Here is a 19,830-nt window from a genome sequence, read left to right as displayed (position 1 = left end):
AGACTGTGAGACTCTGTTAAGTTCTGAGTGGCTAACCACAGTTAAAGCGTGAGGCTACATGAGTGGCACTACTGTATTGGGGACTTAAGTTTCCTCAAGATGCCATGGAAAACCAGGAAATTGCTGCTGTTCTGGTGTCACCGAAATAGGCAGAGCTATGACATTACCCTCAATATTCCAGGATAGAGGTTTTTCCACTCAAATTTAAAATTTTGTAATGTGAGCAACTTAGAGGTCAATTTCTTTATATTTCTTACACGCAACTTTATGAAATCTAATTTTTTTTTAAATAATAGATTCTCATAAAAATATTGATTTTCCACTTTTTCAGCCACATTCTTAAGAACATTTTTATCAGACTCAAGGAAATAATTCTCTGTCTCTATATATTGTCTGTATTCTGGTGTAACTCTTAAAGTATATCTCTTTCTTTACTAGTCCAAAATTGTGTTGGATGATAGCCAGTAAAAACCTGGTTTAGGTTTCTGTGATGGAGCTTTGCTATTGATTTATATGAGAAAGAATAAGTTCTAGGCATGACTTTGTTCATATTAGTATATTTCTGTTACGAATAATATTTAATTATAGTGTAGACCTCTAAACCTCTCTGCCCTCATTCACCTTATTGACTTAAGTAAGGTAATGCCTGGCTGCACAACAATATTTCTTTTTGGAAGGCTGGAGACCTGCTTGGAGAATTCTCTTCTGAAGCAGATGTGTACGGTAGTGGCGTTTTGTATCTGTATGTTACGTATAAAACCTTTGACTTCTGAGAGATTAAATGCCACAAAGTTTGAAAATATCAGGGTTGAGGTTGTCTCTGAAGCTTTTATCTCACTGCTTTTGCCTGTGTGCATGATGATGTGATCTTTAGTTGTATACTCAGCTTTAATTTTTTCTGCAGGACCCCTCCCTCAGTCAGGCATGACTTGGATTTTCTCTGGAGGTGAATTAGGGTCGAGTAATGAAAGACACTGTGTGATGCAAGGCTGATCATTGAAACCAAACTTGTCACAGTTGGCCAATAATTGTGTGTTCTTTGTTTTCTAGGTACTTGCCTTTCAGCCCTTGGGGTCTGATTTGTAGTAGTACTAAGCCCTCATAGCTGCAGCTTAACTCAGTGGAAGCTGTTATGAACATATGAAATGCTATTTATTGCTAAGGACTCTGAGGGGGGTGAAAGAAGGCCCTAGATTTGTCAAATTGGGCTCTAAAATTTTTTGGCTATCTTAAACCTCAGCCACACATGCAGATTAACACAGCTTGACAAGTTACTACATCTCAGATGGTAACTCTCCAATATCCTTGTAACCAGTGGGAAATTAATCCACTTATCTTAACTAGTCATGAATGAGAGTTGTACTCATATTACCTTGGCACTGCTGAAGAATAAAGAACACATGGACTTACCATGGCTCAGCTAATATGTAACAGCTTGTCAGGCAGCCCCAAATATTATCAGATGCCTGGTTCCTTAATTCCCCACGTGAAATGGTGGTGATATACTTCATGATGTCAGTGTTTATGAAAATAAATTCACTAATGTTTCGGAAATGTGTATTGCATAGGTGAATGCCACAGAAAAGGCTATGAGCAAATGAATAAGTCTGGCTTCAGGGCACAGTGTGAACTGTGTGCAGTAAATAAAGCGTGGAGCAGCACACAAATATGAGAAGAAAATGGCATTTGGAATATCTGCTTATTTGAAAAAAATCCTTGAATGAAGCAGTGGTCCTGTAGAAAAATACCATTATAATCATGGATGTAAAGACTATGTATAACTTTCTATGTTATTAAACAACAAATTGAAAAGAAAGACCACCCAAAATTTTATTGTGAGGCACCATGCTGAATACTATAGGGTTTACCACCGGTGTTTGAACCTTTATTTCCTCCACACAGACTTCAGTCACTTGAGTTATTTTCAGAAATAACTAGAAATATTTGGAGACAGCAGGAGGCACCATTTTGTATGGAAAATTTCAGCCAACTGTTAAATGCTTGGCAAACTTCTGAGTAACTGGAAACAAGACTCCTAATGAGAAGCTACAGGAATAAGTGGTGCTCCAACTCCTGACTACACATGTAGAGCTGATAAAGTGCTCCCTCAGCCCAGGTGTTGTTGGTTTTGATAAGTCTCAGTATTTTGGATGCTTTACTATGTGTGTGTATAAGATGAAATATCTATTTATTACTGTCAAGTTTGTACATTTTTTTCCTTGCACCATACAGAAAAGCTGCTGGTTTATTTTCTCTGTGTGGTGTTCAATCAATCACTTCTTTTCAAACCACCTGTAGATTTTGCCAACTGTGCGTGAAGATTCTGGCTTCTTTTCCTGCCATGCCATCAATTCTTATGGGGAGGATCGTGGAATAATTCAGCTCACTGTGCAAGGTAGGAAGAGGACAGCATAAGGAAAAAAACACAGCTATTGTAGTACAGTAAGTGTATGCCATCCTCAGAAGTCTCTTGGGGGAGGGAGGCTCTGATTCCTAAGTAAATATATTCCTCATTGTCAGAGAAAAGAGAAGCCACATTAAGATGCTCAATCCTTCTTTTTCCAGCATGAGGTTATATCAAAATAAAGGCTAAGCTCAAGTCTTTCTAGAGCTGTGCAAAATAATAATGAGACTTTTTCTCAAATACAGTAGCTGACAGTCGACTAAAGATCCTTCAAACTATCAGCTTCAGTAGGGACAATGGATATGAGGGGCTCAGTTCCATTTGGTTTGAAAGAACAAATATGCAATAAAGCATAAATAAAATAAAGCAAAAGCAAAAGCTAGACTAGTATCTCTGGAGAAATGTTAAACATACTGTGTCTCTTTAAACTAAATATTTCAAGTTTAATCAGTCAAAAGAGATTGTAATCAGTTTGCTCAATTCAAACTCTAGGAACCTGTGTTGCCTGGGGCAGGGGTTTTCACTCAGGCAGGCAGCAGCAAGTCCTGGAGTGGCTGAGGTGACACTATGTGAGATGCAAAGCATGAGCAGGGCTCAGCCACTGGCCACTGCTTTTTTTCTATGCTATTCCTGCTCCTGTGCTTGTGTGCCTCTGAGCATGCACCCAACAAATTTGTAGGACTTGGAAATTTCTTTCTTTCTCCTCACTTTTGATTTCAAGTAAGTGCAGATGTCAGTGAATGCCTAAGGCAGCCCGATTTGGGTGGAATTTGGGGAGAGGTTCTGCTACACCACTTCTCATTTAAACTGCTTTGACAATTTAAAGGGACATTAGAGTAAATAAATGCTATTTATTTACATTCTTAGCTCTACAGCCAGGAAGAGGTTTTAGTGTAATTTTAAACTGTTATCAAATTATTCTTTTATTAAATGAAGAATTTTAAATATATTCAAATAGAAATTTTGCTCCCTCCTCCCAGCAAGTTCAGCATTTTAAATCTTAGTATTCATATTTGTACCACCACTCTTTGTGGAAAAAAGGGTAGAAATGTCAGTGAAACATGGTGTTTGAGGCAAGAATCTTTTCTAGCATGAGTCGTCCAATCTGGGGTGCTTTTAAGGAAACACAACTCCGTGTCATGTATAAGAAGGTAAAGCAGAAGCCAGTATCCAAGATTACATCAGTGACTCTGAGCTGAAAAGTGACATTTCCTCCTTCTGTTGAGTATTCATCAGCAAGTGATTACGTGACTGAGGATACTATTGAATGACCAGAGAAAATGCCAGGAGAGCTTACCACCAGTAAGCTGTGCCAGTGCCATGCTCATTAATGTCATCTTGTTATGAGAAGGGATTTTCTCCTGACTAAAACTGTGCCTGTGTGTTTACTCAGAGCCCCCTGACCCTCCTGAAATAGAAATCAGAGATGTGAAAGCACACAGTATCACCCTAGTATGGACCATGGGATTTGATGGAAACAGCCCCATCACTGGCTACGATATCGAGTGCAAGAACAAGTCAGGTAAGAAGTAGTCCCCATTGCTAGTAATTTATCATTGAAGTTGTATTGTGAAAGATAATTCATAAATTGAAACTGCCTGATGAAAATTTTTACCACAGTTTATTTAATCTTTCACAGTAGCATTTATTTTCATTTGTTGTCTTTTTCTTTTTTTCTTTTTTTCTTTTTTTTTTTTTTTTTTAGGATAAGGACATTAAGTTTAGCCGTTTCTGCTTTTCCTTTTTTATCAGAGAAACCTACACATAAGGGGCAAATTTAGTTGTACACCAAGCCATTCCAGGTCACAGCTGGTATTATGATTTTTTTAGCTGACTCCTGGTCCCTGTTTTTATATTTTCCTATTTTATATTTCCCTATAGAAAAATCCCTGCTTTTCAAATTATCTTTTCCTGTTTTGCTGATTTTTAGAAGTAGTTTTTTATCAATATATGTTTATGGCGCATCTTCCTTGGAAAAGCAGCAGTGAAAAAAGTAGGTAAGAGAATTTCTAGGTGAAGAAAAGCTCTATGGTAGATAGCTGAAGCACCATGCAGAGTTTTCAGTAACATACTGGAAACAATTCAAAGGGTAAGACCAGTGGCACACATTGGCAGGACAATGCGAGCAGATACTTTCCTCCTAGACCACCATATAGGTACATCAATAAACATCTAATAAGATGAATGGAGTAAATAGCTTAAAAAAACCCCAAAACATCTCCTTAACCAGGAAAATATTCCTGTTCTGGTACATTTTAAACACAAAAAATGTTCACTGTCTGTTGAAACCAATGGCATCCTGGCCTGTATCAGGAACAGTGTGGCCAGCAGGTCCAGGGAAGGGATTCTGCCCCTGTACTCAGCCCTGGTGAGGCCACAGCTTGAGTCCTGTGTCCAGTTCTGGGCCCCTCAGTTCAGGAAGGAGATTGAGGTGCTGGAGCAGGTCCAGAGAAGGGCAAGGAGGCCGTGAAGGGATCCAGCACAAGTCCTGTGAGGAAGGGCTGAGGGAGCTGGGGGTGTTCAGTCTGGAGAAGAGGAGGCTCAGGGGAGACCTCATCACTCTCTACAACTCCCTGAAAGGAGGGTGTAGCCAGGGGGGGGTCAGTCTCTTCTCCCAGGCAGCCATCAGTAAGACAAGAGGGCATGGACTTAAGCTCTGCCAGGGGAAGTTTAGGTTGGACATTAGAAATAATTTCTTTATGGAGAGGGTGATCAGGCATTGGAATGGGCTGCCCAGGGAAGTAGTGGATTCTCCATGCCTGGAAGTTTTTAAAAAGAGACTGGATGTGGCACTCAGTGCCATGGTCTGGGGTCCGCAGTGGTAGTGGTTCAAGGGTTGGACTTGATGATCTCTGAGGTCCCTTCCAACCCAGCCAATTCTATGTTTCTATGATTCTATGAAGCCTAAAAACATTCCAGGTCTGTTGGAACTGTGTTTGTGATGTGAGGTTATATTTAAAATTAGGCACCTGTGTAAGCACTGCCCTTGGGTCAGGCTTTGAGAAGGGACTAGACAGGAAACTGGAGTGGAACGTTGTTTTCCTATTTTAAATGTGATTTAAAAGTTGCTGAAACATTATATTGTGCAGGGTTATGTTGGAGTTTATTGCTGTTTGTAAGAAGACATAGCCATTAATAGGAATGCTCTATGTGTGGTTTTCAATAAAAAAAACATTCGTTTATTAAAACAAGTTCAGTACAATTAGTTCTGAGATGCAAAAATACACTTGTTCATAAAATTCTAAGATTTTCCAAATTTAGAAGAACAATCTACCCCTCTTTACTATTTTCTGTTTTGTCTACATTGTGGATTTTCCTTGTGCTTTACTTATGCAAAAATAGTGTGATGCCTTCATTATTAGGTAGGATATTTCAAGAGTGTTGAATCATCAGTGCTCTTTTTACATTGGCTTTGTTAATGAAACTGATAATGTACAGGTGAGTGTGGTACCTGAAACATTACAGGTGATTATTCCCCCCTGAGGTTGTGGTCAGGAATTACAGTATTGGAGTTGTAGACTAGGCAAGGATCCCTTCAACATGTGTGCTTAAGCTTATATGGACATTTTTTACTTTTTGATTCTTTTATTTGTTTTCTAACCATGCACGTGCTCCAGAACTTTTTTTTTAGTCATTCTTGCCTGATATGCTCCTTTCTTACCCTAAAACGTCATGTCTATCTCTGAATTGTGAAACTCAGCATAACCCTTTCTAGGAAGACTGAGCTGTGTTACTTTGAAGCAGTGGTAGAAAGGGATTTCAATGCTCTAAAACATTTTTGTTACATTTAGTTCAATGTTTTCAAGTGATAATGCAGAATGCTGGTAAGGATTCACTGTGTGTAATCACTACGAAGCTGCATTGCAGAATTTGTCTCTCTAATATGCCATGATAAATCAATAGCAAGACAGGAAATGAAATGGCATCAGATTAGATGAAAATAATCAGGATGCAACACAGTGATAGCAGTTTAAAAAAATTGAAAGAAAGAAAAGATATTGGGAGGCAGAACTGGTGTTGGACAAAATATTTGTCTATATATGAAAACAAATACTAGAGGTCATGTCCTAAAAAGACCAAACAACAGAAATGTCATTTTTTCAAATCTGAGGCTGAGTGCTCGGACAAACTAGGATAAAGTTTTTTCATTCTTACACACAATTTTTGCCACTATTAAATAACCCAGAAAATAAAATGCTAAAGATATTTACTTGCTCAGGATAGCTGAGGGAACTTAAAGCAAAGAAGAGAGAGTTAAGAAAACTTCTCACAGTTTCCAGATATTAAAGGGACAACAGAAAACTTGGAGAAAACATTTACGATCCAGATGATAAACTCAGTGAACATCCTTCCAAGGCTGAAGTAAAGCTGTAAACTGCACAGTTGTGTTTAGTGAGAATTTTCCATCTATGTTGCTTACCCTGAGCACTTAGAAGTGATTTTAGAGCAGTATGCATCATCTGGATGTCTCAGGAAGAAAACTGCAAACTACTTCATTTCAGAGAATGTGCAGGTGACCTCATATTGTGCATGAACTTCACAACACGGTGCTGCCCTCATGTATCCTCTCTACCACTGCAGTGCCATCAGACAAAAAAGGCTCACTAGTGTAGAGAAATAAGATAAACCAGGTGCCTTGAGTTGCCAGTGAGTGGGTGTGAGTCCACCTGTGCCTGATTAGGACAGGCCCCTATTGGGCATGAGCAAGGCCAGGGGGCCAATAAAGGTGGAACACACACCCACAGAGAAAACCTCAGCTCACTCTGGTGCGAGGCATGGAGAGGTCAGCAGCTCGTCGAGCCTCTGGAGCAAGAAAGGCTCCTCCTGCTACACTTCTACCCTGGAAGCGCTGTGTGGTGGCTGGAGTCCTGGAAGAGACCAGCAGCTTGTCGAGCTTCAGGAGCAAGAATGGCTCCTCCTGCTACACACTAGTTATCTGCTAGGAAGTAGCATGGATTTACCTGTCAAATGGGCAGGTGGCATCTGTGGGGTCCATTTGCCACGCAGGAGCAGTGGGTATAAGTGGGGGCTCAGCAGCTCAGTCTGTTTGGGTACTGAGATACGATGCCTGCCTGCACGGAAGTGTGTCTGGTGTATCTGTGGCACTCAGACTTGGCCCTTCATTCAAATCGCATTGAAACTGAATCTGACTTTCCCCTAATAGGTGTGTAAAAAGGTCTGGAGATAGGAACAGATATGCAGGTGCTTCTTTGTGCCCCTCTCTTCATCCTTTTAATATTTTAGGGAAAGCTGGGGGACAAACTGAACATCAGTCCCGCTCAGGTCCTGATCTGAAAGGAGAGAACTGTGCTTTGCTCTTTCTTGTGCTCTCCTGTGAAGCTCTGTTCCTTCAGGATGCAGGTGCCCTCCCAGAGCTGGGGGGTTTCCTCCCAAAAAACTGCCGAGGGAGGAGGAGGGACAGGGGAGTGCGGCCGGGAGCCGGGCTGGGTGCAGTACCCGCAGCAGCCACCGGGTGGCAGCCACGGCCCCGGCTGGGGCCCCGATTCTCTTCCGCGGGGTCATCCCGAAGCTTCAGTCGTGACCATAGGAACGGGAGGATAGCTCCTGGTTTTCAATAAACCGTGAGTTTTTCACAGATCCTTGTGTCACCGTGCGTTTTATATAAAGCTGAGAAATGCCTGGGTGTAATATTTGAAGAGTGGATTAAATAATACCTTAAAATTTCCACTCTTATGGTGGGATTTTTTTTTTGTTTTGGGGTTTTTTCAGCCTTTCTAGGGAAGTAGATGTTAGACCACTCTGCAAAAAAATAAATCAGAGCAACAAAACAAACAATATAACAGAAGAAACAATAAAACAGAAAAATCAGGAATCAGTATCTCAGTTACCCTCCATGTGGACATAGGCAAGCATCTTTAAGGTTTGCCAGAAAAAACAGCCAACCAACCACAACAAAAAACTATTTTCTTTTATGTTAATAAAACTAAAAACAGGTTTGATGAGAAATTTGTTGCTTTCTTTCTGGACTGACTCATTTTGGAGCAATTGCTTTTGTTGGTTTATTTTACTCTTCAAAAAGGGAATACATAAAACAAAATAGACTCCTGCAGTCCATGCATTAGTTATAAATAAACATGGGAAACCTATGTTTAGGATTAAAGAAGACTGAGTTTTCATCTTTCTCCATGATATGTCATTACTTAATTTACTGAGCTACAAGAGTTTTTCAAATTTACTTTTTTTTTCTGTAGTTAATATTTAATTCATAGTCCTACCACCTAGAGGTCACTATTTCAAACTACTTAAGCAATTTGATAATACACAGATTATATTAAAAGAAATTATTGTCCTCGGCAGGTTAGATTTAACACATTCTCCATACCAAGTGTGTCTTTTTGTAAATTCCTTTCCTGTTGGTGTGTTACAATGGAAAAGACGGAATTTCTTTCTGTGTTCATATAACATTTGAAACAATAGAATGTAAATGCTGGCTAAAGTTCTGTAAAGTGTAAGAAATCAACTTGAAAGCAAACTGTGGCAGCACTACCTGCAGGTAACCCCTTTAAAGCTTCTTACAGTATCCTATATAGGGAGCTGTGATGAACTCAGTTACCAGGGAAAAATAAATTCAAGTGAATTTGGTTAGTACTTAAATGTCTGATTCCTAAATGCTTTCTGGGTAAACTAAGCCAGACAGACAAACAGGCTCTGTAAAAAGCTGAGTTTCATGTGTCATTGAGCATCTTTAGCAAGCTCATATAAAAAAGAATTTACACAGCATGTGCAAATATTTTGTACCTTTGTTCTTTCTATTTTTAAAATAATCTTTCATATCTGCTGAGCTTTCTGCAGTCCTGCCTACAGTGACCCTTAGCATAAAACCCTCCTGTAGAGCCTTCAGTGACATCCCCCTTAGGAGGCTGCTGAGCTTAAAGGAGGAACATTGCCTGCAGTAAGAAAGAAAAGAAGGATGGCTACTCATAAACTGCATCAAGATGTTTTAAATAAATACACTCTTTATGTTGTCTGCAGCAGCTGAATGCTTGGATGACAAGGAGGAGTTACTGTGTTTAGACAATTTCCATCCTTTTTCCTATGCTATTTCTGGAGAATTTATTAAAAACATAACTGGCAGATAAATAGTAAGCATGAATAATAGCAATGTGCTCCTCCTTATACCGGTATATGGAAAAAGCTAAGAGTATTCTACATTTCCCTTATATTAAACAGCTCCTGTAGCCTGACATGACTTAGGAACATAGCATCAGTCCAGAAGGGTGCTGAGCCCCACCTCTAAGTCAGTAAAGTGTTCCAGGGTCGCGCTCACAGTTCATCTGTGGTCTGAGCTCCTGGAGTTTGAGATCAAACGTTCTACCTTATCTCTGCTAGTCCAAGAGCCCTCCATTCCTGTTCACGAACTCTCTTTCCCCCCTTTTTGAAGCACAGCCAAGCTTCTCTCTGAGTGAGGATTTCTGGGACAGCAGCTCCCATCTTTACAGTTGTTCCAAGGTAGCAATGGTAAAATACCAATATGTCCTCACACACACACACACACACACACACACACACACACACACACAACTGGGGAATCTTTGCTGTTCTCACTACCCACTCAAAAAAAAGCAAAGGAGTAGCTATTTCTTCAGATTTGTTGGTGGACCTGGGGTTGAGATTATTCACAGAACTACACTTGGAGCAGCTGGGAATGCTATCAAGGAAGGTGATCACTCCATGTGCTTGTAGCAACAGGCATTATCTGTGGTAATTCAGCAATGACACTATCCCTGCTCTGAGGGGATGCTTAACTGCATGCTTGAGTTAGAAACACTAATATTATCTTTTCTTCCTCTGTTTTATTTCAATCTTTTACTTAACAGACTCTTGGGATTCTGTTCAGAGAACCAAGGATGTTTCTCCTCAACTAAACCAAGCCACTATCATTGACCTCCACCCTTCTTCAACTTACAACATCCGCATGTATGCCAAGAATGATATTGGCAAGAGTGAGGCCAGCAATGAGCTCACCATTACTACTGATGAAGCAGGTATGCTCTGGTTTTGTAGTATCTAAACCATTCTGGGAATAATTGCTCCTTGATGTGAGGAGTCTTTACTTTAAATGCTGCTTTTGTTGCTGCAGCTGCATGGGATGAAATACCAAACTGATCCCATAAAACATTGTGACTTTTGCAACTTCATCATGCAGGCCTGTAATTAAAGCTGTTCAGTGGCATCTAGTGGTCAAAGAAGAAATTGTGCTCCAAATTTTCAGCTTGAGGTATTGGAAATGGCATGCCTGTAATTAAGTTAGACAACTCAATCAACAGCATCCTATTTTAGTGGTGGTTCCTCCCCTGTGGGTCCTGTGGCTTGCCTCAGATGACCAGGTATTAGTATAGGTAAAGAAATTTAAGCTGGCCCTGTCTGACAACATTGATTATGGATGTAATCTATCTGGAATTCTGCAAGGCCTTTGACATAGCCCCCCACAATATCCTACTCACCAGCTTGGAGAGATACGGATTTGATGGGTGGACTGTTCAGTGGATAAGGAATTGGCTGGATGGGCACATGCAGAGGCTACTGGTCAACAGCTCGAAGTCCTGATGCAGACCATTGACAACTGGTGCTGTTCAGGGGTCTATACTGTGACCTGTACTGTTTAATATCTTTATTAGTGATATAGACAGTGGTATCAAATGCACCACCAGCAAGTTTGCAGATGGCACCAAGCTAAGTGGTGCTGTCAATAAGCCAGAGGAATGAGAAGTCATCCAGAAAGACCTGGGGAGGTAAGCCCAAGTGAATCTTGTGAGGTTCAGCAAGACCAAGTGCAGGGCCCTGCATCTGGGTCATAACAATCCTCACTATCGGTACAGGCTGCGGGATGAGGTGTTAGAAAACAGTCCCTCAGAAAAGGACTTGGGGGTGCTGGTGGATGAAAAGCTGGACATGAGCCAACTGCACATTTGCAGAGAAGGCCAATAGCATCCTGGGCTGCATCAAAAGGAGTGTGGCCAGCAGAGGTGATTCTGCCACTTTATTCTGGCAAGATCTCCCCTGCAGTATTGCATCCAGCTCTGGAGACCTTAATACAGGGAGGACATGGACATGGTGGAGCAGGTCCAGAGGAGGGCTACAGAAATGATCAGAGGGCTGGAACACCTCTCCTACAAAGACAGTCTGAGGGAGCTGGGGTTGTTCAGCCCGGAGAAGAGAAGGATCTGGGGAGACCCAATAGTGACCTTCCAGTACCTGGAGGGGCCTTCAGGAAGGCTGGAGAGGAGCTGTTTGCAAGGGCCTGTAGTGATAGGATGAGGGGCAATAGTTTTTAACTGGAGAAGAGTAGATTTAGACTGCATGTTAAGAAAAAGTTCTTTACCATGAGGGCGGTGGAAAAATGGAACAGGTTGCCCAGGGAGGTGGTTGAGGCCTCATCCCTGGAGATATTCAAGGTGAGGCTTGATCAGGCTCTGAGCACCCTGATCTAGCTGAGGATGTCCCTGCTTACTGCAGGGGGTTGGACTAGATGACCTTTAGAGGTCCCTTCCAACCCAAATTATTCTATGATTCTATGATCCTTATGAATCCTATCTTCCTTTGGTCTTCCATCCACTACCCTATCTCCATTTAGGTTTCTGATTACTGTAGAAGACTGTTGGTTGTCATTAGTTAATGTCACACTCCCATTCTTTGTCGCCATGTATTCTTCTGCATCCCGACAGGTTTCTGCACCAGGAGGGATATTCAGGCATTTCCACTTTGATTGATGGAGCCACTCAAACTGCTGCCTTCCAGTACCACCTTATTTTTAGTTCTCAGGGCTAGCAGATGTGGCAGATGGATAAGGACAGCAGGGCCTTGTTACTATATCCCAAGGTCTCCATATTACCTGTGAGAGTAGAAGAGTTATGGATAAGTGGAGGGGTAAAGCTCCCTATTTCAGCCATTAGGATTGGAAAAACTGAAAGGCCATAAATACTTCTGACAGAAGCACAGTACTATTACATGCAATGTATAAAGGTGTACAGTTGAGAGTTATCCAAGCAGCTTCAGCACCCTAAGCTATGAAACTGGGTAGAATTACTCTGAAAGGTGTTGACCAGATAGGCGCTTGGTCGTTTGTATTTTAAAATGACATTTTTATCTTTCTGATTTTATTTTTCCTGTTATCTTATGCTAAGTGAGCAATGATTCCTTCTTTGGGGGTCTGGGGAGGAAAAAAAAAATGTAATGCAAGTATAAGGGTGACTGTGTCCTGGCAGTGAAAATCCTGCATCTTTTTCAATATTCATCTTTGTCTAGACTTTAATACTCAGTGACCAATTTTCAGTCCATCTCATGTGCATACAGCTGTGCAATTCCCACTCATTATCTCTATGGGTGAATTTACTACAGTGAAAATAAACCCCTTCTCAGGAGAACATGATTTTGGTTCTGAGGGGCTTTTTGAAGAACAGGACACAAGGGCTCACAGTGCAAAGCAGAGTAAGCAGAAGGCAACATGAGCTGCATTTCTTGTTTTTTGCCAGGTGTCTTTTTTCATCCTACTGGAAGGAAAGGTCTGAAGAGAATTCAAATTTTTATGAGCATTCAGTGAACAATTTTACTAGCAGTGAACAGTTTGTTTGCAAAATACTTATGATTTGAATGTGTTGTTTACCTTGTTTTGTTCAATGAAAATGTGAAATGACTGAAGAAAACAGACTGTCCATGCTAGCATCATCAATATCCCCAAAATACCCATCCCTCCTTGTGCATATACATCAAAATAGAGGGGTGGGTCTTGGTTCTACTCTCTCATTCTCTGTCATTCACCCACATTTAGAATATTTCTTACTTGCTGAGTTTTTCCTGACTGATAATTATAATGTCAGTATCATCTGCTGGCCTTGAAACCATAAAAAAACAATAAAAATCTTCCATGTGAACGAGATTTAACCTTAAAATCTAATTTTATTCTGTTCTTTGTAACAAAGTTTCCAAATAATTGATCTGTTTGCATCTGTCTTTTAAGGAGCTCTCTATTTTGGGAAAAAGAGCAGCAGTGTGGAACTGTATTCAAAAGTTACTGATCTACCTAGGGAACAATCAGAATAGAGGAGGTCAGGCTTAGGCTGAGTATGTGATGTTTTTCTCCTGGATTTTGATTTCAAGTGGTAAGCAATGTACAGGAGCATCAGCTTTTGATCACTGTTTATTTCTGTTCTCTGCTTTTACAATAGGAAACAGAGAACAGCATGGAAGCAAGGAATGAGGGAGAAGGTAATGAGAAGGGAGCAAAATAAACATCCAGGAAAGGCATCATAGAAACTGAACAGCTCTAACCATGCTGTTGGCAAGGGGGTCCAGAATGTCTATTACAGGAACCTGAATTGCCCAGCACCAGCTATTAGAAAGCAAACTGTAAAGGGTCTCTGAGCAAAAGGATAGTCAAGAATGGCCTGGTTTCAAAGCTTGCAGAGCTCATCTGCCCCTCTGTAAAACCAAAGTTAGCTCCTGTGTTGAAAAACAGACTGTAAGTGCACTTGCGATAACACTTGTCAGAAAAACAAAAGCACTGCAGCTCTTTTTTAATACTGAAATCAATAAAGGAAGCTGGGATATCTGGGTTTTCTTCATGTCTTTGTCACAAACTCTGTATGACATTAAATATGTAAAATAAATTGCTCATTACTTAACATTTCATTATGGTATGGTGGGAACAGTGAACTGCTCACATCTGTAAAAACATACAGAGTTTTTTAAGGAAGTGTCAAGATTTTAAAGAGACGATTTAAACCCCATTGTAAGGATCAAATGCTTTGCTCAAATTCCACCACATTATAATGTGCTTGGAGAAATAGCATTGATGTTCATCAACAAGGGGTCAGTATCAAGGACAAAATTAAAAAAAATCAGGGAGGCCTCATTTTTTGCCAGTGGACCTTTCCCTCTTCTCCTTGTGTATTAATGAAAGAGGAGTGGGAATTAAGTTCTTTCAGCCTTTGAAAATTTCACAGATGAGGGACATCAAGAATTACACCAAATAGGGTATATTTAATAACTTAAACATATTATAGGCTGTATTCTGGGTCTCTCTTGCTTTCATCAGGTATAGCAAAATGTTCTGGTTCCTTTCATCACAGCTGTCATTTACTGCAGATCCTCCTCTAACAGCCCCATCTCACCCTTTGTATTGCTTTGCTTCATTTATCGTGCTATTAAACATAATTTAGTACCTTTTTCTGAGGCTATCTCCTGCATCAAGGGAACCCTCTACAGCAGCCCAAGATTACTCTTCAGATCTTTCTTCTACAGTGATTTACCTCGCTGAGAAGGAATTTACTTCACGCCTCTCAGTTCAATACCAGCCAATTCTTGATCTGCTTTGTACCTGCCCAGATTACAAATAGGCTCTCCTAGATTCAGGACCTTCTTCTTCACTTGCCTTTAAAGCATGATGCAGACCCTTGGCAGCCTATCAATAGTGAAAGAAGCTCATCCTGACTCAGGCAGGAGCTAGGGTCTGCTTTTTCCATCTAAGCAGGTAGTTTTTTGCCTGATTTGTAGGCTGGGATACTTACACTGGGGAGGGGGAGAGGGCAAAGTGTGCAGTGTTTTGTGTGTGTTTGACTGAATATGCTCAGTCTCTAGGGAACAAAGGGGATCCTGCTGGAAAGTTTGTGACATGATGAAGGCCAGCTGAGGAGCTCCTCTATCATCTTTTTTCAAATCATAGAATCATGGTTGGAAAGATCTTCAACATAATTGGGTCCAACCGTCAGTCCTACATCACCTTAACCACCAAATCCCATCCCAAATCACCATGTCTACCTGATTTTTGAACGCCCCCAGGAACGGTGACTCCACCACCTCCCTGAGCACACTGTTCAAAGAGTTCCAAGTGGGTTCTGCTACCTTTCTATCACCTACGGGGTTCTGACAGCAGAAAAGATGTCTTGCCTATTTAGAAAACAGGAACAGCATTGTAAGCATATTGCTAAACAAGGAAAGTCCCTATTATTCACTCTTATTCTATTTGCAAGGATGCTAAGTTTTGACATGTGTTGTATTTCACTAATGGCTGAAGGTGATGAATAAATAGGGAAGATTCTAGGCCCTGGTTTTGTAAGATGAAATGGTGTCTTCAATTGTCCTATGACATTGACTCCATCCAAATCTTTGTGATGTTGGTGTGGTAAGTTGGTGACATCTCATATGAAGTGCTGAATTTTGTATGCTGTGTGAACCAGTTTTGATCTATCTGTCTTCTCTCTTTACAGCTCCTGATGGTCCACCTCAGGATGTCCAGCTGGAGCCTATATCTTCACAGAGCATTAGAGTAACTTGGAAGGTAAATACACACAGCCATGAATATAGACCGACAATATTCTGGTGCATTCAAAGAGGTCTCATTGATGGGAGTATTACAACAACTGTAGATCAGCTATTTTCTTTGGGAGACACCTCACAGATACCCTTGCCAGAAAATATGATAATAGCCATTAAGACTGGTGCATTATGCAAAGGAAGAACATTGCACTGGAGAGTAATAGTAGCAGCCTCTTCCCTGTACTGATGACAATAACATTTACTACAATAGCATTTCCTTCTTCCTTTCAAAGATAAGGCTATGTGCTTGGAAAATGGGCACTTACTGAATTTCAGTGTGGTTTGGACAAACTCCAAACTGTTCGATCCAATGGGAGATTTTTTTGCATTGCAATGGAATCTGGGACAGGGCCTTACTGAGGGCATGTCTGCACAGAAAGAGCATATAGTGTCTCAGCATAGCTCATGAAAATTAATGAATCAGAGCATCTGATTTAAAAGTATCAGCAACTGATATTATTTAAAAATCTGGCATGTCTTGCAACTCATTTTTTTCCAGATTTTTTTTGCTCAGTGTTTTGACAACCACAGAATGTTTTAAAAGCTTTCAATATGATATCAGAGGTACTTAAATCATGTACTAAATGGTTTTGTACTAGATACTGCTTGTAAATTGTAGCAGACAGAATAAAGATATCTAATCACAGTAGTGTAATCTCAGTATGAATGGCACTTGACAAATCATATTGATAATTCTATATATTTAAGCTTCTAAAATGTGTAGTGTTAAGTGCTGGAGTGGAATGGTGACATACCTGTCATTCATTTCTACAGTGATGTTAATTACTCCTGTAAGTGTGGATAATGTGTATTTTGCACATTGATATGGACCATGTAGAAAGTCAGAATAGTAACAGTGAGCTCCTGCTTATTGATTGTATAAATAACTAATAACTGTGGGGTGCTTTTTTGAGTTGAATCCTGAAAAGACAAGTTTGTACAGTGCACAATCTCAGTAAATTGCAGGTGGACATATAATTACTGAGGTATCTCACTAGTACAGAGGGACCTCAGCTGTCAAGATTTTTTTAGTAGATCAGTGGTGGTTGAAAAATGATGGATTAAAAATTCTGTTTTGATGAGACATTTCAATATTAAGCTTGAAAAGCAGTAGTCCTTATCAGACCTCATGTACAAGTTACAAACACAGTGCTGATTCTTGGCCCTTATTCACATCTCAAACTTGTATCACTGCTGGTTTTCGTCAAATGGTTTCCAAAAATGAAGGGCTTCTGATCACTAGACACAGGCTTGCCTGATGGTTTAAATGAAACACGATGATCTCTTTATAAAAGGCATATATGTAAAGCATGGATTTACTGCAGCACAGTCAGTAGAGCAAAGGAAATACCTACTGAAGCAATTCAGTCTGCAGTGATTCTCAGCAACTGAAATAAAAGCTTAACAGGTTAACTTTTTTTTAAAACACTCAATAAATGTTACTGCCATCAGACCTAGTATAAATTAACCTCCAAGCTTCTACACATGAATTTGGTTTTTTTAATGGATATATGGGTAGGCTGATCGAAAGGTTTTGCTTGCTTTTTTAAAGTTCACTTTGGTAGTTATTTTCAAAAGCAACAAGTGAAGACAGGTACTATTGGTTCACTGCTGGAATTTAGAGCAGCCATTTGCACTTCTGAAGACTTGTCATTAAATTTCATAGATGCAAGTATGCGTGAGCAGCCACAGAACAACAACAACAAAAAAATCACACATTTTAATCACATTGTCTAAAATATGTTTAAATTTGTATTCCCAGGCCACTTCAGGTACAACCTGCTGTCCTGATCTCTAGGTGTTGTCTGAAGAGTAGAAGCATATTAAAAGAGTAGATGGAGTTGAATTCCCAAAACCATGTTTGGAAATTGGTTTGTGAATACTTGTTGTGTATCTAACACAAGAAAATACCCACAGAAACGAGCCATGTATTGAATATATTCTCCATTGCCCTGGCAAGTCTTGTGAGCTGACTGTAGAGATATTTTTATACAATTGGAGCTTAAGGGGTGAGCTACCTGTGACCTTGGAAATGTCTGCTTGTACTCATGCAGCCTATATCCAGACCCAGAAGGGTGGGTCCATGCTTCCAGATCTATGCACTCGAGGTTGAACCTGTTCCCATAAATTGTGCAGATGCTGGCTGGACATTTGGAGTTTGCTGTGGACTGCTCAGGCTCCTCTGACTGTTCAGAATATGATTCCTATATACCTATTCTCTGTTAAATCTGTTAAATCTTTTAACTTATTGACCAGCAGGATCTGATGTGGTCAAGAATCATGAAAGTGCTTTGGCAGTGAGATGCTGCTGGTACTGTGTTCTCTAGGGAAGTGGCAGGAAGGTGCTGCTGTCTCTAGACAGAAGTAGCCACAAGACCCCATGAGGTGCTGTTTTTCAAGCAGCAGAAACTCTGGAGGTCTGCTTGTAAAAGGATGGTCACTAAAAGCTACTCCCAGCACTTGACTGAAATTCTGATCAGTATGGTCTTCGTGCTGTCAAACCTCTGTGTGATCAGCTTCCAAATGCAGCTGCATTCCTTGATTTGCAGTCATTGCTGTATCTGCTGGTAGGTTAGCTCATCTGATGAGTTCTAAGCTTCTCTGTGGTGCCAGACATAGTTAAATCTAAATGTTTTCCTTGACTTTGAAGCTCCTTTGCAGACAAAAGTCACTGAGATGCTTTCCTGAAAGTTTACTGCTTGTGCAGTCCTACCTTTACTGAAAGAATTATTTCCCAAATGACAACTTGCAACAGCTGATTGAGAAGTCTCTGTAATTAAGAAGTCCCAATTCAGGGGGGAACCTCTTAACTTCCCTTAGATTATTTTAGTTTTCTCCTGGACAGAGAGCAGTTTTACTCGGTTATTCAGTAAGTTACTTTTAAGATGGTCCCCCAGGTATACCATAGTTCTGTCCCATGCTGAATCCTGAATTTGGATAGGTCCCTATGATGCACTGTCATGCAGAAGGAACTTAATGCATTGTGTAACACAAAGTACTTAAGAACAAAGTAATATCCCATAAGATCAATTCTATATTGTCAGGGAGGCAAAAAAGGGAAGAAAACAAAGCTCAGTAATAAACTGGTCATTTTTATATTGGAGGCATGTGGAGCTTTTGGCATGAAAATCTCTGATGGCATTATACAAAAAGGGATTGTGCTGAGAACCATAGTTTTATTTAAAGTTGGCAAATCTAATTTAAATATAGTGTCAATAACAGTGAAGGGAGAAGAGAATAACACATCAATTATCTTTCATCTTGTATAAAGTTTTATTTCTGCAGCTTGCTGCTGTCATTAATCTTCCTTTAAGGTTTATCTTAGCCTACTTTTAGAAAATCCTAGTTAAGCAAAGTTTTATAGGTCTGTGATCTATTAAATCCCATTTCAGTATATCTACATAGAACACTGTTTCAGATTGAATTTTTAAATAATACTCAACATTTTTTGGTAGTTTAAAATGGTACAGACAGAATGGGAATGAAACAGGAATTCTCACTTAGAAAAACTTTTTTTTTCTCTTGTAGTATTTTACAAGGGAGATGTTAGTTATTTCAGTCTTTCTGCCCCTTCTCATCAACACTGACAATGACTATACAAATGTATGCACTGTGCTAAATGCCATGGCTAGTAACAGAATTCAAAATCCTTCGACTAATGAAACAAAAAATTAATTTAAATGTGATGAATTTATTCTCTTCATGGACGTAATGAAACAGCTTTATCTTATGAAAGTATCTGAATCTCAAACAAAACAAACCAAAAAAATCTGACTTTTGTTTCCACTCCACAGTCCAAATTAAAAAACCACACCTTTTGTAACCATATAAAGAACATGAAGCCATGCCGTTGTTCAGTTTAGGCAACGTATTTGCAAAAAATGTGGTTTTTTTAATAGAAGACCTACATGATTTTAAAGAAGTTTGGGTTGTTTTGTTTTGTTGTTGGGTTGGTTTTGTATTTTGTTCACAGGACATGGCAGTATTTGAACAAGAAACAATTACAGACCTGGATTCCAAATAGATAGTTCTAGTCCCTGCAGTGCTTTACAGGGCACTAAAGACCTGGACCTCCTGTTTTTGTCATTTAC

The 19,830-nt window shown here is 40.0% G+C and overlaps 1 protein-coding gene across 1 annotated transcript in view; it reads left to right on the top strand.

The window, feature by feature from the left end:
* The window catches only part of DSCAM (DS cell adhesion molecule), a 379,165-nt gene that overhangs the window by 267,890 nt on the left and 91,445 nt on the right, over positions 1-19,830 (top strand). Inside the window, exons 12-15 of the mRNA XM_030451268.1 lie at positions 2,299-2,395; positions 3,798-3,926; positions 10,243-10,410; positions 15,631-15,701. Of these exons, the coding sequence (XP_030307128.1) occupies positions 2,299-2,395; positions 3,798-3,926; positions 10,243-10,410; positions 15,631-15,701 (465 nt within the window). The remainder of the gene's footprint in view (positions 1-2,298; positions 2,396-3,797; positions 3,927-10,242; positions 10,411-15,630; positions 15,702-19,830) is intronic.

This window comes from Calypte anna, chromosome 1 (assembly GCF_003957555.1).
Source record: "Calypte anna isolate BGI_N300 chromosome 1, bCalAnn1_v1.p, whole genome shotgun sequence".
In the NCBI taxonomy this organism is placed as follows: Eukaryota; Metazoa; Chordata; class Aves; order Apodiformes; family Trochilidae; genus Calypte; species Calypte anna.
Note: the sequence above shows the minus strand (reverse complement) of the source record. Positions and strands in the feature narration are given on the sequence as shown.